Source organism: Tursiops truncatus, chromosome 19, assembly GCF_011762595.2.
Source record: "Tursiops truncatus isolate mTurTru1 chromosome 19, mTurTru1.mat.Y, whole genome shotgun sequence".
Classification (NCBI taxonomy): domain Eukaryota; kingdom Metazoa; phylum Chordata; class Mammalia; order Artiodactyla; family Delphinidae; genus Tursiops; species Tursiops truncatus.
The window spans coordinates 49928540-49953292 of NC_047052.1; the positions used below are offsets into that span (position 1 = coordinate 49928540).

A 24753-nucleotide genomic window follows, 5' to 3' on the forward strand; every position below is an offset into this window, starting at 1 on the left:
AGGGTGTTCTGATGTCTGGAACTTATTTTGAAATGCATCCAAAAATATGGGACTTCCCTGGAGGTCCAGTGGTTAAGACCCTGCGCTTCCACTGCAGGGAGCATGGTTTCGATCCCTGCTCAGGGAACTAAGGTCCCACATGCAAAGCAAACAAAACAAAACAAAGAAAACAAAAATATGATGTATGGGTGGATGGAGGGATGGACAGTTGGCTAAATGTATGATGAAGCAAGTACAGTAAATGTTCACACCTGTAGAATCTAGGTGGCGGGGCAGGGCAGGCACCCGAGGAACACCTGGCATTCTTTGCTGTTCCCAATGTCCCATCGGAAGGCTCTCAGCCCCACTCACCAGCCGATGCTTGATGGCCACTCCTGTCCCATTTCAGTTTCCATTTCTTCCTCCAACAGCGATGCTGCTCAGAGCTCCACGTGCTTCCCGAGTGATGCCATCCGTTCCTGCAGCTTTGATGACCAGCTCTGTGGAGGGGCCTCTCACGGCCTGCAGCACAGAGCTCCAGGTCCAAAGCTGCACTCAGCCCCTTCCAAGACCACCTTCTCCTCACATGTGCCACCTCAGTAAGGGAACTGCCCTCCTCTGGGCTGCCTCAGACATCCTGTCCTGACCCCTCATCTCTGTCACCTGCCACATCTGACCCAGTTACAACTCCTATGTGCGCTATTCTCTGAGTCTCAAATCCATCTGATGCCCAGCCCCTTGATCCTCCTGCTTTGTCATCCCACCAGGCTCCCCACTCGCCCTACCCCCACCCCATCTTGCCCTGGCCAACCCATGTCCTACACCTCCGCCAGATGGAAGGTTCTGACTCCAGTCGTTACTTGAATACAAGCTCTCCCCTGCCCATGTCTGTAACACAGCCTTCAAGGCTCTCCAGGACCTGCCAACTTCCCAAGCCCCAGTGCCACCTTCCTTCTCCTTGCACACCTCACCCCAGACAGTGGGTCACTCCTGCTGGAGCCCGGTGCCAAGCACAGGCTCTGGTGCAGAGAAGGTCCATGCCCCAAACACTTGAATGATGCCTGTACCGCCGCTGCGGCTTCAAACTCCTGCGCCGCCTTCTTCCTGCACGAGCCCCACGGGTGTTTGCAATGTTCACCTTCCAAGCAGCCATGTGCTCAGCCCCAGGACGCTGGATCTTTGATTAGTCTAAGAACCAGACGTCAGATCTCTATTTCCCCTCTTGCCATGGACCAACGTAGGGAGGGTCACACCATCTAATCCAGCCAATGAGACCTGAAAGGAAGACTGAGGGACTTCTGGGAAGCGTTTCCCTGCTCATAGATACATAGACAAGTTTCTTTTCTGCTTCTGCACTTGGCTGGGTGAGGAGGTGAAGTCTGGAAGATGCTCTAGCCATCTTGCCATCACGAGCGGTACTGCTGCCCCAGACCGGCAGTGTGGTAAGATGGGCTGAACCTGAGTGAACTTGGAGTTAACTCTTTTACCAACCCTGAAACCACCCTACCTTCTTACCTAAGATGATGAACTCCTGCCTGTTTAAGGCAGCTGAGTTGGTGTTTTTTGGGGTTTTTAAAAAAATACTTACTTTTGGCTGTATCGGGCCTTAGTTGCGGCACACGGGAACTTTCCTTGCGGCACGTGGGCTTCTCTCTAGTTGTGGCACGTGGGCTCCAGTGTGTGGCGGCTCAGTATTCGTGGCGCGTGGGCTTAGTTGCCCCGCAGCATGTGGGATCTTTGTTCCCTAACCAGGGATCGAACCTGCGTCCCCTGCATTGGAGGGCGGATTCTTAACCACTGAACCACCACGGAAGTCTCTGAGCTGGAGTTCTGAGTTACAGGTGAAATCATCCTTACTCAATGTGGATGAATTAGAAGAAATTCAAAGGCTGAACCCTGAATTTTTGACAGAGACCTAGAGCTTACCTGCTTAGACCAGCAACCAGCGTAAGGGCTGTGAGAACCCTGCTCTGAGAAATACCCAGGATCCCAATTAAAGGGCAGGACGGCTCCCCAAAGATGTCCATGTTTTTATCCCAGAACCCATGAATATGTAATTTACATGGCAAAAGTGACTCGGCATATGTGATGAAGGATCTTGAGATGGGGAGATGATCCTGGATTACCCAATCTAATCACATGGGTCTTTAAAAGCAGAGAACCTTTCCCAGCTGTGGCCAGAGAAAGATGTGACAATGGAAGAAGGGCCAGAGACATGTGACGTTGCTGGCTTTGTAGACAGAAGAGGGCCACGAGGCAAGGTGGGTGGGTGGCCTCCAGAAGCTGAAAAAAGCACGTAAACAGAATCTCCCTGTTCTTCCAGAAAGGTAGGCAGCCCTGGCAACCATGGAGTGAGATGTGTCACGCTTCTGACTTCCAGGACTGTAATGTAGCAAGTTCCTGTTTTTGTTTTGTTTTGTTCCCCCGCCCCCCTCCAAGTTCCTGTTCTAAACCACTTGGCTTCTATAATTTATATGGCAGTCATGGAAAATTAAGAGGCCCACTGAAACACAGAAACCAAAGGAAGTCCAAAGAACACATGGCTACTCTCCAGGCCAAGTCCTGCTCCCTTCTCACCCTCGCCGACTGCGGCTTCCCCGGAGAAGACTCCTGGTTAACAAGTAGGTAATGTCTGAGTCCGCTGGGGCTGCTGTAACAAAATAGCACAGTTCTGGAGACTGGAAGTCCAAGATCAAGTGCCAGCAGATTCAGCGTCTGTCTGGTGAAGAGCCTCTTCCTGGTTCCCAGATGGCTGTCTTCTTGCCACATCTTCACATGGAGGAAGGGGCAGAGATACTCTGTGGGGGTCTCATTTTTATAAGGGCACTAACCCCATTCGTAAGGGTTTCATCCTCCTGACCTCATCACTTCCCAAAGGCCCCACCTCCAAACGCCATCGCATTGGGCGACTAGGTTTCAACATATAGATTTCGAGGTGACACAGTCTACAGCAGTTAGAGGGCTCCCGTTTCTCATCCTTAGCAGCCAGCCCAGTTGTCCTGAGTTCATCACTGGCCTCTTCTGTGATCTGTGCGGTGGGCAGGACCATGCCTGTGTGGGCCACCTGTGTCCTTAAAGGCCGAGACTGGCCCGGAGCCAGAGCTCAAGAACTGTGGAATGCAGTCGTCAGCTTGTCAGCCGCTAAGGGAAGCTGGAGCTGTTGGGAGGCACCATTCCCACAGTGTCATCATGAATGTCACCCTGGGACTGGCCACCCAGAAGAGACCCTGGTTTCAAGGTTTCACCCCCGCCCTGTCATTTCTGGGACAAGGGATGGTGGGGGCAGCACGGAGAAACAAGACCCACAGGCTTTTTAAAATAACTGCATCCTTTAATGGCAGTAATACAATTATTGGATTAAGAGACCACAGGAGAAAGGGCAGGTGACGTTTCTGGAAGACAGATATGGAGTACAAAAAGGGGTGGAATAGAGTCATGCGACGATCATTGTAAAAATACAGTACGTTATATACATATTTGCACCATCAACTTTCAACTCTGAAATAGTATTTACACTTTTGTTACAATCCTGGTTAGAGAACAATTTTTCTTTAAAAGCTCAGCCTGATGGCAAATGAAAATTTCAGGTGAATTCATAGTCCCATGAGGTTCTTAGGCTGAATATTCCAAGAGGTGGGTTCCAGCTTCTATTTCATCCACAGATTTCAGTTTTAAAAAAGTATTTAATTTTGCTTTTATAAAAAAAATTCTCAAAGGAGGGGAAAAAAAACCCAACCACAGCCACACTGTGTATTCTTTCTTATTTTACAAACACTACGGGCTGCAGCCCTCTGCTTCAAGGCCAACACTGGTGGCTGAAGAAAAATCTCACTGATGATTGTTTAAAACAAAACAAAAAGACACAAAGACAAACCAAACCAACCTGATCATGGCGCACTGCCTCTCCCGCCCTTGCTTCCGGCCCCAAACTCAAAGACTATTTCTCTTCTGGGGCAGGGCGTTTGGTATTGAACCCTCTTTAACCTCCTACCCCGAGGAGGTGGGAGGGGGAACCCTTTGGCTGGGACACCATGTTTCCTCATTATTAGTAAGAAAGAGTCAGGGCCCTTAAGCGAGGTGGTTGAGACGGTGGGATGAGGAGGAAAAAGGCAGGAGACGGCCGGCCTGTAGCGGCACACAGGCGGGAGGGAGCCCCGGCCGCACAAGCCTCGCCGGTTCCCCTCAGGCCACGTCCACGGGGTAGGCCTTCTCTGGGGCTCTGTGGACAGGATGGGACCTCAGCCAGGGTCTTGGGGGAGGTCAGGCGGAGCCCGGGCAGGCATCTATGCTCCCTTCCCGGCTCAGCCGGATGAGGAGAGCAGGATACAGGCTTTGGGTCCCATGGCCCCTGCCCACAGTGGGGGTCCCAGTCCCTCTCCTGGAGAGGGCCCAGTAGCCCACACCCTGCCCTGGCTAGTCTCCCACCGTGTCCTCAGGCCCCCTCCCGGAAGTATCCACAAATCCAACCCTGTACACGCCTCGAACCCATGCACCTGTCAGCTTGGAAGAAAACCAAACACACCAAAACCACAGGCCCTAAAAATATGGTGCAAGGAGATGTGAAGAAAGCGGAGAAAGCAAAACACTTTGCCGAGAACCACCCAGGGATCCCTCTGTCAGGAGCCTGATGGCGTGGCCGTGCCATGGATCCTTGAGCTGTCCCCAGAAGGCCGGGGCCGGCTCACTGGGCACTTTGCCTTCTGAGCCCAGGACAGAGCCCAGCACGAGGGGGAAAGGCACGGCCGGGACACGACAGGACGGGATGGGCTAAGCTGACGGAAAGCGCGTGCTCTGCCTCTCGCAGGCAGCTCCTGGCCACACCAGCCTTGCCGACTCCAGGTCCATTTCTCACCCGGAGTCTCCTGTCGCAGGCTGGAGGGTGCCGGTTTGCTCTGGGATGAACTCTGGACGGAGGATGGCAGGGAGGCCGGTGTGTGAATCCAGATGAGACAGCAGTGGAAAAGGACTTTGTTTCTCCCGGCCCAGGCAGCTTCCGAAGGCTCTTTCTCTTTTCCTTCTGTCTTGACACTTTCTCACTTCCGCTGGCCCCTGAAGCGGGTCATCATGGCCTGCACACTGCAGAGGAGACGCAGAAATGCCTAGACCTGCTTCCATGCGGGTCCTTCCCACCATCTCGGCTCCGTCTCTTCTTGCTCATGCACCACAGGGTGAGCAGTGCTCAGTGCCTTCTCGACGCCTGCTGTTCCCTTTGTCCTGGGGGGGGGGGGGGGGGGTAGGATGGGGGGGAGGGGCCAAGCTCTGCCCAGAAAACCCACCAGACCCCCAGCCACCAAACTGGGGCCCCAGCCTTTAAGAAGTCCCTGAAAATCAGGCCTGGCCAGGCCAGGCGGAGTGCCAGCTGGGGCTGAGGCCCAGGGGACTCGCAACTGTACACATGCACATGTAGGTTTTCTTGGCGGGAGCCTAGGAGCCCCGCAGCACTGACCAGAAGTTAAAGATAGTTATATACAATTTATATGTTTCAAAGAAAGTACTACTTTAAAAAAAAAAGGAGGGTGGGGGAAGAAAAGAAAAAAGAATAGGAAAAAAGAAAAGAAAGAACACCCAGACCCCCTCCCCCCTCCCCCCAAGTCCCCAACTCTGGTTGCTGCCCTTAAATATTGCCCTGGGAAGGGTGGGGTGCAGGGAGCGCTCGACTCCGGCTTAACACTACTGGCAAAAGGGGGAGGCAGTGGGGTCAAAGCCTTTAAAAACATCTTTCAGGGACCCAGCGTCCTGCTCACCCTCTTGGGCCGGGCTGTTGCCAGCAAATGGGCTTCCGGAGCCCGTCTTGGGTGCCTGTTTCACGGTCCCGAAGAGGGTGGGCACCGGGAGGTTGTGCACGCCGGGCTGGGGCGGGACGCCCTCTGCTGGCGGGGCGCCCGTGGCAGCGGCGGGGGCCGCAGCGGCCTTGGGCCGGGGCCGGTTATAACTGTTGTACCTGTCTGTGGCCGTGACTGCGGCCCCATCTGCCCCAGACTTCCCCAATTCAGGCTGTTCCAGGGCAGACTTGCGGACAAATGGGGGCTCCTTGGCCTTGGTGGCGGAGCTCTTGCCGTTGCCCTCAGGGCCCTTGGGCTGCGTGCCTGCATCAGCGGCCGGCTCTGCAGCTTTGCCACCCGTGTTGGGAGTCCTGGGGTCGTAGAGGCTGATGCCGCTCAGCACGCTGCTCTGCCCGCTCCCGCTGCCCTGGCCCAGGCCGCCGGCTGCCAGCACGCGGGGGTCATAGGGGGCGGTGGCTGGCGGGGAGGACTCCCCACTGGGGCTGGCAGCTGGAGAGGGCGCTTCGGTGGGGCCAGGCTTGGCTGCCCGGGAGGAGGCAGCAGAGTCTGCTGGTTTCTGCAGCCGGGGGTCGGTGGGTGTCTTCCGCACTCGAGGGTCACTGGGCTTGTCACCGGGGCCAGGGGCCGCCGAGGGGCCAGTGGCATTGACAGTCTTGAGGATGCGAGAGAGGAGCTCAAAGTCAGGCAGGCTAGAGCCAGATGTGCTGGGATCTGTAGAGGTGCCTGGGCGCTGCCGGGGGTTGGGGGGGCCCGAGGTGGTGGTGCGGTGCAACCTGGGATCCAGGGCAGGCAGGGACTGCAGGGCCGCAGGGACGGGGGGCACTGCATCCTGCTTGGGGATGGGCAGGGGGATCAGGTCCTCAGGGTTCCAGAGCACAGTGCGGGCAAAGCTCGGCTTGCTCAGGGTCACATCCTTCTTGATGTGGCTGAACTGCTGCAGCTGCGAGCGCGGGTCCCGCAGTGGGTGCCCAGGGAGGGGGTCCAGGGGAATGTTCACAGCCTTCTCCCGAAGGGCCCGTTCCCCTTCCTCCTCTTCTGCAGGGGGTGGTCCAGACCCCTTGGAGCCACTGGGGCCTGCGGGGCTGGAATGAAGGCCGCCTTCGGGCTTGGGGGTAGACAGGGAGCGAGCCAGTCGAGGGTCAGAGGGTCCTGTGTCACCTGGGCCTGAACTGCTGGAAGCCTCGACGTGGCGGCTAAGTCTGGGGTCCCGGCTGAGGCGGGGGTCAGCCAGCCGCCCTCCCGTGGGGTGTCCCTTCTGGAGGCGGGGGTCCCCCAGCCCAGTGCTGCTCAGCTCCCCGACAGAAGCCTGGGGTCGGCTAGACGTCTGCTGCCTCAGGGTCTTCAGGATGGAGGTGACGCTGTTCCCACCCTCATCCTCATCACTTGAGTACCAGTTTCCAGTGTCACCTGAGAAAAAGCAGAAAGGAGCAGGGAGAGGGTGAGTGGCCACCACATCTGCCACCAGTCCTCTTTGGATCCCATGGCAGCCCACTCCCCTGCCTCTTACCTCTCAGAACCTCAGTTTCTCCTCTCTTACAACACCCCATCCCCAGCACAGGATGCCACGAAGAGCCAGTGAGCTCAGGCAGGCCAAGCACCGAGCTTGGCAGGTCTCTGGCTATCGTTTATGGACCTTTCCCCGTACAGGCACCATTCTAAGTACTTTGTCTTATTTGTCACAAACACCCAGGATATAGCGTTATCATCACGCCCATTTGACAGATAAGAAAAACAGAGGCACAGACAGTGCCATAAGATAGGGGACGGAGCCAGGGTTGAGCTCAGACTCCGAGTCCAGGGCTCTGCCGCCACCTCCTCACCTCCTGGGCAGGTTCAGGCCCCAGCACGGCAGGCCTGGCTCTGAGTGCCTGTGAGCAGCTACTGCTGCCTTGGCTCTCACTGCGCTTGGGGCTCACAGACACGTGCCTCCCAGGCCCCTCAAAACGTTTCCGCGACCCAGGGCAGGGCAGTCACCAGCTGATAAGAGGCGGGGCCAGGTGGGCAGACTCAGAAGCTAGCCCATGTCCAACTTTCTAGGCAGGTGCAACCGGAGCCCCTAGGGGAGGGGGCTGTCCCCTGTTCTCACTGTCCCACTTGCTCCTCAGCTCTGGTCAGAGCCACCCATGGCCTCTGGCTTCAGGTTCTACATACCGTTTCTGTCCGCCCCCTTTCACCCTGGGGTGGATACCATCAGGTCACTGCACAGCACCTGAGACTTGGCAGCTGTGCCTGTGATCATTACTGGTTTATGTCGATGACTAGCTCTCATCTGTTGGCTTCCTGAGAACATGATCTGGGAAAGGGGGATTGAGAATCTCCCTACAGCCTCATCTGTAAGGGTGCAGGGGGTGAACCCTATTGCCTGCTGTCTCCTCCAGGGACCAGCCCACCTCCCTCCTCAATGGGATCAGGGTTTCTCCCGAACCCCACGACACAGAAGGGCAGCCCCGATTTCTAATTTTCTCAGGGACATGCAGCAGCCCCAGCAGCTTCACAGCCCTGGGCAAGGGTCCTCCCCGGCCACAGGTCCCTTTCTGACACAAAACCCGACCTAGGTGCTCCCCACCTCTGCCCTGCACGGCGGCCCGGGGGGCTGCGCCCGTCAGGGAAGCCCCTGCCCCTGGGGAGGACACATGCCTTCCTCACTCTCCCGGTCCTGCTTGCTGCGCTCAGCCAGCCTCCTCGCTCTCTCCTCCTCCTCCTGCTGCTTCTGCTGGATCCTCAGGTACAGGGCCCTCTGGGCCGAGGGCAGGAAGTCAGGGACACCGGCGCCCGGCTTCGGCCGGCCTGGGGGCCCTCCCTCAGGGAAGCTGTCAGGCTCCAGAGGGTGCTCGGGGAAGAGGTGCTCCCCAGGCTCCCCCGGCAGCTCTTCGTAGTGCCCGTAGTCCTCTGTGGCAGGGAAGAACCGAGGGTTCATGTCGGGAAGGGCCTCACGGCACCAACTCCGACCCACCCGTGCCCTTAACTGGAAAACCACCCCCTGATGGCGATGGGTGAGAATGTGTAGCCCGTCCCTTCCTACCCTCCCCAGGAGGGGCCCCACGGAAAGCCCAGCAGCGCAGGACGGAGCAGCCAATGGGGGGCAGGGAGGGTCCCACCTAGGATGCAGCCACTGAGAATGGGGTTCACGGTGAGGCTTAGTGACATGGGCAAATGCTCATGAGGTGAAAACAGGACGGAACATCGTACGGATGTTTGTAAAACACAAAGAAAAGGCTTTGAAAAGACAGACAGAAAACAGTCCCTCTGGGGATGAGAACAGGAGAGAGGGGCTGCGGGATCTTTCACTTTTTACTCCACACATTTCTGATCTGTCTTAATTACTCTTGATGAGCATTAATTTTATGATTTCTTTAAATAAATAAATAAATAATCAATAAAGAAAAACACACCCTAATCTCTCAGTAAGCTCAGAATATGAGTTCAACCATGGTAAACAAAGACTAGTAAAGAAGAGAAGAAATACACCACAATGTTGCTATGGCTACATGTCCACCCAGAGGCTGACGGGTGATTCCTCCTCCCTTTATGGGTTCCTAACTCCACAAACGTTTATGAGCGTGCTGCTGCATTTAAAGGGACGGGGTGTGGGGGTGTTTCTCCCATACAGCATCTAGGAAGCACAAGGCGGAAGGGCTTGCCTTCATTCTTGAAGGGCGGGCAGGCGCCCGGCATTAGCCACCTCCCTTCACAAATGCTACCCAAGTCAGAGCCAAAGATGAGGGGAACACCGTGGGCAGATCTTCAACGACACGCCCGGAGACTTGTGTGTGTGCGCGCGAACGTTCTGCAAGGCTGAAATATCCCCTATCTGCACCGTGTGATGTGGCTCCCCTACTGAGCAGCCAAAACGTGGCCAGCGCTACCAAGAGAGTGCATCTGTAACTTAAAGGAAACTTTCAGGATTAAAGTGATTAAATATGCAAATATGTCATACACAAAGTGTATAAAGCAAAAAGTAGAAGGTCACTTTCTTCTAGCCCCTGAACTTCATAACATGTGAACTTGATGGGCGAGTCTGCTCTGAGCCACACCCTGGCTCGGAGCTGGGGACACTCCTTAAACAACAGTCCCACCCAGCCCCCCTTGCACGGAATTCAAGAGTGAATTACTTGACGGTTCTGCTATTTTCAATATATTAAAAACAACTGAATAGTACTAAAAAGGTAGATTTCATGATATGGGCATTAGAGTGAATTACTCCAGAGATACCAACTGTTATCAGCTCGACAGACTTTCGGGTTTTCTTCCCCACCCAGACCTTTTCCATGCATGTTTCATACACGTTGTTTAAAGGGGGAGGAAGCCCCCTCAGGTCGCCTGCTTTTCTCACTTGAGAACAAGCACCCTGCCCCAAACACCTGCTCTCATGCCTTTGAACACTATTGAGATGCCAAAGACTCTCACACTGACCTCCAGCCTGGTCAGCTTCCTGACGTCTGCATGGCTGTCAAACGGGCACCTCGTGCTTAATGTGGCCAAAGCAGAAGTGCTGCCCTGCCCCAACCTGGCTCGGCATGAACACCCAGAGCGCCTCTGCCCCGCAGCTGGCACCCCCACCCGCCCCTGCCACCCTGTCACGTTGGCCCTATGGCTCCACTCTAAACCTAGCCCTGCTGCTCCCTGTCCTCTCCCGGCTGCCACCCACCTCACCTCTGCCCAGGGCGACTCAAGGGCAGCCCACATGCTTCCAAGATTCCCCTCCGGCCCCTACTAGCATCCATCGCCCTTGTGTTCCTCCACTATCCCCATCACTCTTCCACCGAGTCCACCTCGCCATGGCCCGCAGGGTCCTGTGTGCTGGGACTTCTCTCTCTCCCCTGTCCTCCCTTTCCAAGCCACACGGACACCTTTGTTTTCCACAAACAAGGTGACTGGCTGAGGCCTCCGTACCTGCTGCAGCTGCCACCTAAGCCAAGCCCATGACTCCCTCCCCGCCTTCACCTCTCAGACAGGCCTCTGCTGGCTGTGACGCACCCAGCAGGCCCGGCCTCCACCCATCACCCTCACACGGTGCCCCATTTCACCGCCAGCAATGACCAATGCCGAAACGAGCTGACGACCTTGTTTACACATTTCCTGTCGGTTTCCCTCCACTCAAATGCAGTTAAAGGCAAGGACTACGTGCTTTGCTTGCTCTGACCCCACGCCTAGAAGCACGCCTGGCCCCTGGCAGCAATGACACATCTCATCCTTCTGAGGGCTGCACACCGCCTCCTACTGATGCGGCACTGTCATCCAAGCACCCAACTGTCGGACGTTTAGTTTGTTACCAACACATGTTCTCGTTTTGTAAGAAAGGAAGGAAAGGAGGAAGGAAGATGGTCAGTGTGGGGACAGAACAAGCAGAGTCGCAAGGCAGCTCCAAGCCAAGAACCACCCCAGAAGGAGGCCGCTTTGGTTGAGGGCACCTCAGCCTTGAAGTTCAACACCATTCCACACCCATCCCTCTAACTTCCCAAGCTCCCACTCCACACACACCAAGCAAAACTTACAGAAATTAAATAAGTTATAGTGATGGTAATCATAACACTCCTCCTAGACTCAACAGGGTAGTGAATCCCACGTCACTGAAAACGTTCAACCACTCACGGGACAGAGATGGAGTTGGATTCATGTTTTCAAAGACTCAGACCAAGGAAGAAAAACCAAATCTTCCTGACTACATTCCACTGTGCAGACCCCAGCAGCCCCGGCTGGCCCCCACCCTGAGCCCTGCATACCTGCGTCCCCAATGAGTCCTGGCTCCATCTCCATGCCCTCTTGCTGCTGGTAAAAGTTTTCATAGAAGTTCTGGGCTGGTGGGATGGGGGGCATCATTCCAGAATGTGGGGAGTCTCCAGGACCATAGGGCATCATTGGAGGGCCGCCAGGTCCCATGGGCGGGCCAGGATTCATGCCAGGGCCCATTGGCATGTCAGGGTGCATGTCCGGATGCATGTCAGGGTGCATGTCCGGGTGCATGTCGGGATGCATGTCAGGATGCATCGGGGCCCCCATCGGCCCCGGGGGTCCCATGTTGGGCCCGGGGCCCATCGGTCCTGGGGGTCCTCCGGGTCCAGGGAACCTGGAAGGAGAAAATGGTGCCCGTGAGCAGGGCTGCAGAGGAAGGGTGGCAGCCACATCCCTGAGGAGACACAGAGGCCTGCTCATGGTTGAGCAACAGAGGGCTCCAGACCAGGCCACTGAGGGCTTTGGAGAGAGGCAGGATGCTGGCCTGGTTAGGTTCCAGGCCACAGGGCCCTGGCACAAAGGAGCCTGGCTGAGCCCAGAAAAGCCCCCAGGCACTCACCTCACACCCAGTTTCTCAGCCAGCTGTCCTGTGGGCCGCACCACGATCTCAAACAAGGAGGGGATCTTCTTGTTGTACATGTCCTGCTGCTGCTGCAGCTGCTGTGGGGACAGCGGCTCATGCACGGGCATGGGCAGCTGAGGGGGGCCAGGGGGCGGAGGCGGGGGCGGGGGCGGGGGCGGGGGGCCACCCTGCATGGGCCGGCCATTCGGAGAGGTCGGGGCCGGAGGGCCAGGTGGGCGGGGCGGGGTGGGCAGGAGGCCCACGCCAGGGGGAGGTTTGGGCAGGGGGTTGATGCCCTGCTTCTTCAGCTCCTCAACTTCCTTCTCATCCTCAGCGCCTGCCTCTGCATCATCAGCCAACATCTGCGGGCCAGAAGGACAAAACAGTGAGAGTAAGGACAGGGGAGGAGGCGGGTTGGAATGCACTCCTCCGGGGCTGAGAGCTGAATTTGCTGAGGATAGCTCTTCAATATCCCAAGGCCCTTACAGCAGTGGTACCCAACGCCCGGGCCACGGACTGGTACTGGTCTGTGGCCTGTTAGGAACCGGGCCACACAGCAGGTGAGAGGCGGGCAAGCGAAGCAAAGCTTCGTCAGTATTTACAGTCGCTCCCCGTTGCTCGCGTTCCTGCCTGAGCTCGGCCTCCTGTCAGATCAGCGTGGGCATTAGATTCACACAGGAGCACGAACCCTACTGTGAACCACGCATGCGAGGGATCTAGCTTGCGTGTTCCTCATGAGACTCTAACGCCTGGTGATCTGAGGTGGAGCGGAGGCGGTGATGCCGGCGCTGGGGAGCGGCTGCAGATACAGATTATCATCAGCAGAGAGGTCTGACTGCAGAGACCATAATAAATTGGTTGTTTACAGACTCATATCAAAACCCTATCAATGCAAAAACAAACAAACAAAAACAACCCCTATCAGTGAGTGGCAAGTGACAATTAACCTGCATCTTACGGAGCAGACTGGACATAAGCAACACACTTTGGGTGTCACTGTCTCCCATCACCCCCAGATGGGACCATCTAGTTGCAGGAAAACAAGCTCAGGGCTCCAACTGATTCTGCATTACGGTGAGTTGTATAATTATTTCATTATATATTACAATGTAATAATAACAGAAATAAAGTGCACAATAAATGCAACGCGCTTGAATCACCCTGAAACCATCCCCCATCCCCAACCGGGTCTGTGGAAAAACTGCCTTCCACAACACCGGTCTCTGGTGCCGAAAAGGTTGGGGACTTCTGCCTTACAGCATAAGGCCAATGACCACAAAGCCTCTCTGGCACAAAAGTCATCGCCCCATACCACTGCCGCATCCCTTCTCGGTGAACAGCTGACAGGGGAGCCAGTCTTATTTGGCAGCAAAACACACGCAACGTGCTATTTCACCATTTTCAAGTGGACAATTCAAGGACATTAAGTACATTCGCGATGCTGTATAACCACCATCTCTATCTAGTTCTAACACCACCGAAGAAGATGCGATACCCATTAAGCAGTCACTCCCCATGCCCTGCTCCCTCCCAGCCCCTGGCAACCACCAATCTACTTTCTGTCTCTATGGATTTGTCTATTCTGGACATTTCACAGAAACGAAATCCTGTAACATTGTGGCCTTTCGTGACCGGCTTCTTTCACTTAGCATGACATTTTCAAGGCTCACCCATGTTGTAGCTGTATCATCTATTTTATCTATTTTTTTAATCTATTTTTATCTATTTCATGGCTGATTAATAGTTCATTGTTCTGGGCTTCCCTGATGGTGCAGTGGTTAATCCGCCTGCCAATGCAGGGGACATGGGTTCAAGCCCTGGTCCAAGAAGATCCCACATGCCGCGGAGCAGTTAAGCCCGTGAGCCACAACTACTGAGCCTGCACTCTAGAGCCCTAGCACCACAACTGAGCCCTCACGCCTAGAGCCCGTGCTCCACAACAAAAGAAGCCACCGCAATGAGAAGCCCATGCACTACAACGAAGGGTAGCCCCTGCTAACCGCAACCAGAGAAAGCCCACGCGTAGCAACAAAGACCCAACGCAGCCAAAAATAAATAAAAATAAAATAAATTTATATATAAAAAAAGTTCATTGTTCTGTTTGAATTTTAAGGGCGCCTCACCGCACTTGTAATCAAAACCCAGTCACTTACGAGGACCCACAGGGCCTGACAGCAGGGCTGGGTGTCTGGGGAGGACTTCACAGCACCCTGGAAGCTTCATTTCCTTCTATGGTGTGCGGACTCCTCCACCCTAAGCACCCAGCTCTGTTTCAGTTCTGCGGACAGCTAAGCTCTTTCCCCAGCAGGGTCCTGGCCTGGACCAGGCCTCTCCCCAGGCATTCGTTTTCCCCTCCATTCTTAATGTATGGCTCTGTATCCCCCAATTGCTGGGGTCTCTTATTAAAGGTCAACTCAGAGTGACTGGCCAGGTCTCCTGTATTTACTACTGGAACACCATCAGCTCCCTTGAAAGCACTGCCCAAGCTTTGTAAGATTTTACATTTAGTTGTATCTTTGTTTATTCCTGGCCCGACGACTACCAACTCCACAAGGGCAAGACCCGCAGGGCCCACCATAAGGCCTGTTACAGGGTAGATGGACAATTCCAAAGTCTGAATTCAAGCAGAACGTCTCACCAATTAGGATCCTGGGCAGAAGTTAACACTGCAGGCCTGCCTGCTTCTCTTGGAAGGCCAGCTTGCAATGCTGGCCTTTGGCTGGTGCCTGGGAACCTGGATTTCGAGAGGGTTCCCAGGATTCCCTGACTGCTAAGAGGGGCTCACTGTGTCTAAACCGTTTGCACAAACACCATGCTTTCTGCGGAACACTCCTTTTCCTTCTGGGAGTCTGGGATTTTGGTACATGCCAGGCAGAGGCTGCCCTCAATAAAAACCTTGGGCACTGACTGAGTCTCTACTGCACGCCCATGGTGGACAGCGTTCTACGCGTTGTGTCACAACCTGAGGAGTTATACACGTCCCGTGTGACTCCAGGGGGCGAGGACTCCTGGAAGCTGGTGACTGGTTTCAGCCTTTACCGCCTGCCTTTCCTCTGTGCATTCTGTTTGAGGGTCTCTGGGCTCCCTGCACATTCCCTCCACTGCCCCGATCCCAGTGTGTAATCGGCGTCTACCTGATTTAACTCATTGGAGTTAAATCTCAGCCAGCTCGGCCCTGGGAGTCTCCCCAGCAAATTGTCCAACCTGGGCCCAGGTGGCCTTGGGGACCTCGGCACACATGCCTTAGTGGACCCTAACGGGGGCTCTGAGACGCCCCGGCGCCTCAGCCTCAGCGCTGCTCAAGACAACCCCTCCTCTTGCTCCCCCGCCCAGGGACAGTGGTGGCGGCGTGGGTGGCGGAGGCAGGACTTCCCAGCGCGTGTCAGGCAGTTCCCAGCTTTTCTCTCTCCTAACCATCAGCAACAGTAATGTGGACCCAGGGACACAGAGTCCAAGAAGAATTTGGCTTCAAAGGGGACGGAAAACTTGGAAGTCTGATCAGTGGAAAACATCTGTTCCCTTAGAGCCCTGCTACTCAAGGTGTGGTTTGTCTGTGGACCAGCAGCACAGGGGGACCCGCTGAACTAGGACCACATTTCACACGTGTCCACCGCAGTGTGGGAAACGCTGCCCGAGACTAGCTGTGCTGAGAGAGCCCCGCACCTCGTGGTGTCTTTTAGCACTGCTCTCGGGGGCGGCGGAGGGGCCGCAGCCACAGAGGCAGCCCTGACTGCTCTACTGCCCCACGTTCCGCCCGCTTCCCTTCCAGCCAGCTGGCCCCTTTTGGTCCCTCAACCGTGTTGTAGCTGTTGCTCGCACTGTGACCCCAGCCCAGCACATGCCTCCCTCGCCCCTCCTTCCTGCCTGTTATTCACCTGGGGCCAGCGAGTGTCACCTCCTCACTGAGCCTCCCCCCATGGCAGCCTGTTTGAGGGTCTCTGGGCTCCCTGCACATTCCCTCCACTGCCCCGATCCCAGTGTGTAATCGGCGTCTACCTGATGACTGGATCCTGTCTCCTCACCACTGCGTCCCCGGTGCCCAGAACAGTGCCTGCTACAAAGCAGGCGTGACCACACATTTGTTAAATAAATGAGCAAAGAAAACAGATAAGCGCACCTTCCCCTGCATTCCCTGGGCTCCAGAGGGTGGGGCACAGGGGACTAAAGGAGTTAAGGCTTTGACGGGCCTACCCGGTTGCGTGGTGCTCCTCTGGGTTTGCCTCCCAGCTCCGCTGCCCCCCCACCTCCCCACCTTCGGCTGGGGCTCCCACACCACCTCTCTGGCCAGAGCTACGGGTACCATCTCCATCTGGCCGCACCTCATTCCATGCACCTCCTGCTCCTCCGCAGGCCACTAGCTGGGCTGTGAGGGGGGGACCCCGCACCCCTCCCTTCTCTTATCCCCACCCCCAAACTCCACCCAGGAGCTGCTGCCCAGCTCAGCCCCGCCCTCCGGCCCGCGCCCCACCTTCTCTGAGAGGGACCCTGCCCCAGCCTCTCTGCACTCACTTCCACTCGGGCAGAGCAGCCTCCAGTCACAGAGCCAAAGCCCTGCACTGCCAGCTCCTCTCAATGGAATGCCCTCAGGTGTAGGCAAAACCTAAGGAGGACGTTATACCTCTTTAAACAGGAACAAACTTGACCACAACTTCCTCCCCATCCAGGGAGGGGATGCCGTGGTCCAGACACCAAATGCGCCACACTCCCCTCGCCCCCGAGACTAGGGTCACACACCTCTGTACCTCTCAGCACTCGGGAACACCCAGCCAATGGCCCCTGTGCGGGGGACAGAGGCTGAGGTGATCCTTCCACTGCCATCCCTGGCCCGGCACGGTGCTCAGCACACTGGGCCATGCAATGAACTCAATGACCAAACGAACTGAAGCACTGGCCCACAGGACAGCCCCTACGAGCGTATCGCTGGTCCCCAGGCAAGGCGGGCACCCTCTCTCTCACACTCACCTCCCTGGGTCCCATCACTTCTGCTTCCCCACTGTGCCCCACAATTGGGGCTTCCACACTCATTCCACGCTGGGGAGAAATCTCACCTCACGGTGGGCTCCCACTCCAGGACTTCGCCCCTCCACCCCTCACGCAGACCCCACGACACCCCGACGAGGACTCCCGCGAGGGACACAGCCAGCTCCCTGCACTTATCTCTTTACCCGCCACCCACACTGGGCCACAAGCGCTGCCTCAAAAGCAGGGGCTGAATCGCATCAGAGCCCAGAACACTGATGCATAAGATACACAGGAAATGTCAACACCCCACCCCACCCTGAAAAGCTGAACCCAAACCATCCAGGCAGTCCTCTGGCACATCTATCCCTAGAGACACCCATGCGCCCCTTCCTGGGCCTCTCTGAAGCAAGGAGCTCCCTCACACCACACAACCAGGGCCTTGCTGGGTCCCACAACCTCCCCCGCCAGGACTGATTCTGAATGATTCCCGGGCTTCCAAAAGTCAAAGGCATCCTCTCAATGGAAAAGGACGGCCACACCTGCGGATACACATAGACATGTGGGCCAAGGTTCATGGGCCAAGGAAATAAGAAATAAGCTCATGTCCATTTGTTAAACATTCTAAGCTTTGGGAATTCCCTGGTGGTCCTGTGGTTAAGACTCTGGGCTTCCACTGCAGGGGGCGCGGGTTCAATCCCTGGTTGCGGAACTAAGATCCTACAGGCGAATTAAGATCCTGTACTGGCACGGACAAAAAAAAAAAAAAAAAAAATCTAAGCTTTTGCCCCAAACTGATAACAAATCAAACGTTCTTCAACTGGTGACTAGATAAACAATCTCAGATCATCCACACTGACTGGAGTGCTACTCAAGAACAAACAGTGATGAACTATCAATACTTGCAACAATGTGGATGAATTTCAAACGCCTTATTCGGAATGAAAGACGGCAGATTCAGAAGGCTATTATAGGGCTTCCCTGGTGGACCAGCGGTTAAGAATCCACCTGCCAATGCAGGGGAACTGGTCCGGGAAGATCCCACATGCCGCAGAGCAACTAAGCCCGTGCGCCACAACTACTGAGCCTGCACTCTAGAGCCCACGAGCCACAACTACTGAAGCTCACATGCCACAACTACTGAAGCCCGCGCACCTAGAGCCTGTGCTCGCAACCAAAGAAGTCACCGCAATGAGAAGCCTGCGCACCGCAACGAAGAGTAGCCCCCACTCGCCACAACTAGAGAAAGCCCACGCACAGCAACAAAGACCCAACAAAGTGAACAAATAAATTTTAAAAATAAATAAATTTATTAAAAAACAAAAAACAAAAGGCTATATAAACTGCACACACGTTTAGAAGCTACATACCATATATCTATTTATATGACTTTCTTGAAAAGGCAAACTACAGGGACAGAAAACAGATCAGTGGTTTCCAAGGTCTGGAAATGGGAGAGGCACTGATTACAAAAGGGGAGGGGTTCTGGGGGTGAAAGAATGAATTTCCTCTACCTAGACTGTGAGGTGGTCACATGACTCTCTGTGTTTGTCAAAATTCACAGAACTAGGGAAAATTCCCTGGCTGTCCAGTGGTTAAGAGCTCTGCGCTTCCACTGCAGGGCGCATGGGTTCGATCCCTGGTTGGGGAACTAAGATCCCGCATGATGCCCAGCGCAGCCAAAAAAAATTAACAGAACTAAACAGGGACACTTTTTTTTTTAGACTGGATACAAACTATACCTTGACAAACCTGACTATAAAACGGTAACTGAAGGATTTAATGGTAAAGAACCATAATGTACGCAACTTATTTTCAAATGGATCAAGGAAAAAAAATAAACGAGAGCAAAGTGATAAAGCAAATGGGGCAAAATAATGCTGACAGAGGAATCTAGGAGGAGGGAATTCTTTGCCTTATTCTTGCCACTCACTCTCACGTTACAGTCACTGACAGCCCCAAAGGCAGGCATGTCTCAAACCTAGAGTGGATGGTTGGAAGCTGATGTATCTGGACAGACAGAAACATCACCAAGAAGCAAGAAAATAAAGCTGAAGAAAAGGGTGGAAGAGAGAGCACAGACATTTCAAGAGAGGATGACGAGGCCCTGTCCTAAGTGGCACCACAGCTTGGACCCAAGGGCTGCCCAGGAGCCTCAGGCCCCAGCCCTAGTTGATCAAGCTGCAACTCTGTCCAGGACAGAAGGAAATGGCTGACCCCACACGTTTATCAGGGTTACTCTGGGCCCATTGTAAAGGTTCAAGTTTTACTTTCTGACCACCCAGATTCGATTCTGGAATGGTTTTTCCAGGTTCAACACTCATTTTTAACCTACTAAGACTTGACTTTAGATAGGGGATGTTACTGATAATCTCAAAATGTTTGTGACCAGAAATGGAAACGTGCCACCTTGATTTGCTTTGAGTTTTCATTAGGGTGTCTAGAGCTGTGCTGTCCGATATAGTGGTCACTGGCCATGTGTGGCTACTGGGGTGCTATAAGCAGAAAATAAACACTAGATTCCTCAGACTTAGTACCAAAAAAAAAAAAAACCCCAAAATATCGTAATTATTTCATCATTTATTACCTGCTGAAGTGGTACTTTGGACATGGATATACTGGGTTAAATAAGATATGCTGGTAGCACTAATTTCACCTCTTTTTACTTTTTTAATGTGGCTACTAAAAAATTTAAATTTGTGGCTCTGTGGTGTTCCTACTGGACAGCACTGGTCTAGAGAGCAAACTCTGAACCACCAGCAGGGGGCAGTCCTCAGTCAGAGATTGTTTAGTTCTTCAAATGAGAAATGAAACCGCCATGACTTTTCCCATTCCTTACCCTGTGAATGACTCACAGATTCTAGACAGCTACCAGTTACAAAACCCTATTCCTAGGATAACAGGCCAAAGGGCCTGGCAAAGATGAGAACTTTCTCCATGAATGCTCTCCCAATGAGGAGTGGACGTTCTCTTGCTTTGCTTGTGCAGGGCTTCCCCTCAACCCCTCAGGCAGCCCCGGCCCGCGTGGGTGGATTCCTGAACCTGGCTGAGGCACCGATTCTTTCCATTCTCAAAAACCAGCCAATCTCCTTAAGCTTTCTGGGAACCAGAGAGAAGGCAGGAAAGCCTTCATGTGAAAGGACACGTGTTCTCGCACACATTCACCCAGTGATGGATGTCAGGAAATCAAGGACAGGAACCGGGGGCCCCAAAGTCCTCAGCCTGACTCCTCAGGGAGAACAACAGACATGAGGATGAGTTTCAAATGTCATTTGGCTGCTAAGGAATCCCTGATACCTCACTGTTGAGGAAGTCTCCCCATCGTGAGAGCCTCCAATTGCCCCATACTTTTTCTACTATATAAAAGAACCCTTAAGACTTGGAAAGAAACGTTTGACCCTTCCATCAAAACAGAACCCATCCAGGGACTTCCCTGGTGGCACAGTGGTTAACAATCTGCCTGCCAATGCAGGGGACACGGGTTCAAGCCCTGGTCCGGGAAGATCCCACGTGCCGCGGAGCAACTAAGCCCGTGCACCACAACTACTGAGTCTGCGCTCTAGAGCCCAGGCACCACAACTACTGAAGCCTGCATGCCTAGAGCCCGTGCTCCGCAAAAAAGAGAAGCCACCACAATGAGAAGCCCACGCAGTGCAACTAAGAGTAGCCCCTGCTCACCGCAACTAGAGAAAGCCCACGTGCAGCAATGAAGACCCAGCACAGCCAAAAATAAAAAATACAAATAACTTAAAAAATAATTCAAAAACAGAACCCATCCGAAGTCTCACCTCCTCTTTGTATACCACGGGCTCTCTCTAAAGGACAATTAAGAAATCACAAGGTATGTTTGGAGACACACCACGCAACATTCCTTTTAGGGAGCCGCCCCTCCAGGGAAAACCGTCCCGGCCGGAGAGAAGACACATGTGTGATCACCTCAATTCTCCCTGCAGAGAATACAGTCTCCATTTCCTCCTAAACATGGCCCAGCTCCAATCAACGCAACTGGGGATTCTGGTCCTGAACAGAGGCCAGACAGGCGGGCTGCAGTGCCAGGCCCGTGGCAGGCGTACGTCCTGGTCCCCATTAGCTACGGCTGCTGTCAGCCTGGACATTACCTTGTCCAAGAGCTCTCTGGTCTCCTCGGTCAAGGGGTCGTGAGAGAACATGCAGTCATCGCCGTTGATGCAGTTTCCGGTCGTGTGGTACAACTTACACGGAAAATCACGTTCACGGCAAGTTAAGGCAAATGCCTCACCTCATGAAACCCACCCAAGGACAGAATCCAAGCCCCTTTGTTTTAGAGACAAGGAAACTGAGGCCCAGAGAGGCGAAGTGACTGGCTCAGAGCTGCACAGCAGGTTGGTAGCTGACCCAAGATGAGACCCCGGTTCTCGACATCCCCACTCCGTAGTGCTTCCCGCCCCACCACGCTGGCCTTGAGGCTGTGTCCTCAGATCCTCACTCAACAGGAAGAGGGGAAAAGTTCAACGATTTGCCCATGGTTACACAGCCATTTGAAAAATCTCAGAAAGGTAACAGGCAATGGTATAAGCCAGTCTCGAGAGTACACTTGACCCTTGAACAACATGGGGGTTAGGGGCGCCAACTCGGTCAAAAATCTGAGTATAATTTGTAATCCGTCCTCCATACCCTCAGTTCTGCATCTGTGGATCCAACCAACCACAGATCGTGTAGTACTGCAGTATTTACTACTGAAAACAAAACAATATCTGAGTGGACCTGCAGAGTTCAAACCCATGTTGTTCAAGGGTCAACTGTATATGTAAAGGGAACATATAACGTGTGTGCCTCCGTTTAGTCATCTGCAGACTAGGAAGAGCAGACCCATCACAGGGCAGATGTGAGGGTTAAGAGATGGATGCGCAAAGCTCTTGGCACAGTACTGGCACACAGAGCGAAAGTGTGGTGAAGATCAGCTGTTATTACCAATAAGGAGAAAAGGAGCTCTGCACCCTCAATCGATCAAATGTGGGCACCAAAGGATATCATGCATATAGGGGCAGTTCTCGGCTCTGGCACAAAATCCGGTGATGTAAAACTTGCACAGTTCTCGCTTCTTTGGTAGCTCGATGTCGTGGCTAAAATTACAGTGGTCTCCCTGGAAGAGAAGCAGTGAAAAGGTAAGGTGTTTGCAAAAGGAAGTACTGCTCTGTCACTGCTGAAGCACACAGGGACCAATGACAGAAACCCCCACCCCGACCCCAGAAAGGGCAGGAGGCCCAGGAAAGGCAGACACAGAAATGCAGTTTCCCACCAACCTGAAACTTCTGCCAAAGTGTGTGGCCCTTTCTCTTGCCCCTGCCTCCCTCCCCCATGTCCTCAGTCCTCCCGGCTCCGTTCTGCTGCCTTTCACTGCTTCTTTCTAACTCTTCCTCCTCTTGCCTTCGCCTCTCTTACTCACTTACTGTTAACATGCTGCATAACTGCTAGTATCCAGTTTCATGCTTCTTCCTTTCTAACAGAACCCCAATTTCTAAGAGAACCCCACACTCCCAAGGGAAGACAATACTGCCCTGATTTTTAAAAAAATCCCTTCACACAGTTTTCTTCCTCCTAGCCCTTGGATGTGATGCCTGGAGGCACAGCAGCCATTAAGCAACCATGAGGACAAAAGCCACACTCTTAAAGATGCCGGAATAAAAAGTAGGAAGGAACTTGGGTCCCCCATGGTGCCACTGACAACTGTACCAGCCCTGTAATGCCCCCACACCCCCGCCCCAGACCTTTTTTTTTTTTGGCCACACCACACGGCACGCAGGATCTTAGTTCACCAACCAGGGATCAAACCCATGCCAGCCGCAGTGGAAGTGCAGAGTCCTAATCACTGGACCACCAGGGAATTCCCAGACTATTCTGAGAGACAAACATCTATGTGTTTAAGCCAGTGGAGTTGAGTTTTCTGCTATTTGTAGTCAAATTGTACAATCCAAACAAAACAACATCCAGGTAAACTGAAAAGAGAAACTGTTCTTCTATACCCATCCCCCCATTCTCTTAGGAATAGCTACTGTTTTTTGTTTATATATATTTTAAGTTTCTAAAAATAATATGAATTGCAACTATAATAAAGACTATTTTACACACAAACACACTTTTGTTTAAAACACAGTAATATTTTTTCCTAAGACAGGTACACAGGTGCAGTACTCCCTGGGTACTTGCTTGCCAATATCTGCCTGCTGCCTGTATACCTGAATAAAAAGCTGCCTGGTTGAACTAACACTGGATTATACTCGTTTCCTTCAGAACTTTCAGGACATTGGCCCATCTTCTGGCATTATATGCTGCTGTGAAGGTCAAGGCTGACCTTGACCACATTTTCTGTCTGGATGCCTTAATGATTCCCTCTCCAACACTGAAGTTCAGTAACTCAACCAGGATATGTTACACCTTTGCATGAGCATCAATTCTAACAAAACGTTTGAGGCCATATGGATTGGGTGAAAATTTTGGCCAAAAAAAATCCTCCCAAACCAAAAAAACCCAGATGTGTCACCAATCTTGTCCTGGCTCTTCAGTCACTCTGAGGAGTGAACTAAGTCTTCCAGGCCTTCCAGGCATCTCTCAGACAATCACTCCAAGCCCACCAGAACACTGCCCCCAGTGAGTGTGGCCTCCAGAACACTCCCAGAGGCCCATGTGTCCCTGCTCTGGGCACCCTGGTACTACTGGAACTGGCCCCTTACCCATGTGCACCGCCCTTCCACGAAGTATTTGCAGATGACTTTGCCTTTCTTATCGGACTGCTGGTGGGGCTTGTCATGGTCACCCCTCCGGTAGCTTCCACCGCCGTCCTGTTAGGAACACAGAGTGTGACTATAAAGGGGAATGAAGAGGAAGGGTAGGGAGGGCCTGTGCAGGCCAGGTGGAGACGGGCTCTGAGGGAGGGAAAGTGAAACAGGCTAGCTGGCAGGGATGAGCACGCCCCCGTGTAACAGGAGTGCTGACCAGCAGCTTCCATCCAGCACCCAACTCTGTGGGGTCTGAGCCCCGGAGCGTGGAGTGTGGGCAGCTGCGGACTCGCGCGCCACACACCTGCGCGGGACCGCATTCATTCCAAGAAGAGGCGGCACGAGCCTCCCTGGAAAACTCTCCAGGGCTAACTCAGGGACTCAGAGAACAGGTGACTGCAGGTGCTACAAAGATATGCCTTTAAAAACAGAGGGTCTCACCAGCAGCGCAACCCCCATGAGAGATAATTAGTGCTGACAGGCCCTACGGGGAACGGCTGATGGGAGCAGGGGGACAAGACCAGCCTCGGAGGATAACTCATTAAAGAAAAAAACGAATTTCAAGAAGAAGCCTTGAGTAAAAACATCAGATCAGAATGAAGAGCCGACTTACGCCCATGTCCTCGTCGTAGAAGTCTTCATCATCATTCATTCCACCCTTGTTCATCCCTCCTCGGCTGCCACCTCGACCACGGCCCCGGCCCATCCCTTTCCCTCGACCTCGGGAACCCCGGCCACGGCCTCGACTTAGCCCTGCAGAAGAGAGAAACGGCGTTAACCCAAGGCCTCCCTCCAGGACCCGAGGCCAGCAGCTGCCAGGAGGAGCCCCACAGACTGGCCCCTCGTGGCCCCCGCCCACCTCGTCCTCGGCCATCCTTGGACCGGCGGTACTGGTTCAGCTCCTTGGAATAGTCGTCATAGTCCTCATCTCCCATCGGCTCCTCACTTTCTCCATACTGGAATTCCGGAGGGAAGAGAAGCA

At 53.9% G+C, this 24753-nt stretch overlaps 1 protein-coding gene across 10 annotated transcripts in view; it reads right to left on the reverse strand.

Annotated features, from left to right (window-relative positions):
• Positions 1–3289: 3289 nt before the first annotated feature.
• The window catches only part of ZC3H4 (zinc finger CCCH-type containing 4), a 43799-nt gene continuing 22335 nt past the window's right edge, over positions 3290–24753 (reverse strand). For 8 of the 10 annotated variants that reach the window (XM_033846148.2, XM_033846154.2, XM_033846156.2 and 5 more), the window contains 9 exons: positions 24631–24727; positions 24385–24524; positions 23727–23834; positions 22027–22138; positions 21135–21244; positions 12055–12419; positions 11486–11829; positions 8400–8651; positions 3290–7169 (listed from right to left, as the gene is read on the reverse strand). In XM_033846148.2, coding sequence (XP_033702039.2) covers positions 5650–7169; positions 8400–8651; positions 11486–11829; positions 12055–12419; positions 21135–21244; positions 22027–22138; positions 23727–23834; positions 24385–24524; positions 24631–24727 — 3048 coding nt within the window. In that variant the 3' untranslated portion in view covers positions 3290–5649. The remainder of the gene's footprint in view (positions 7170–8399; positions 8652–11485; positions 11830–12054; positions 12420–21134; positions 21245–22026; positions 22139–23726; positions 23835–24384; positions 24525–24630; positions 24728–24753) is intronic. The other 2 variants (XM_073796057.1, XM_073796058.1) reach the window with 2 other exon arrangements.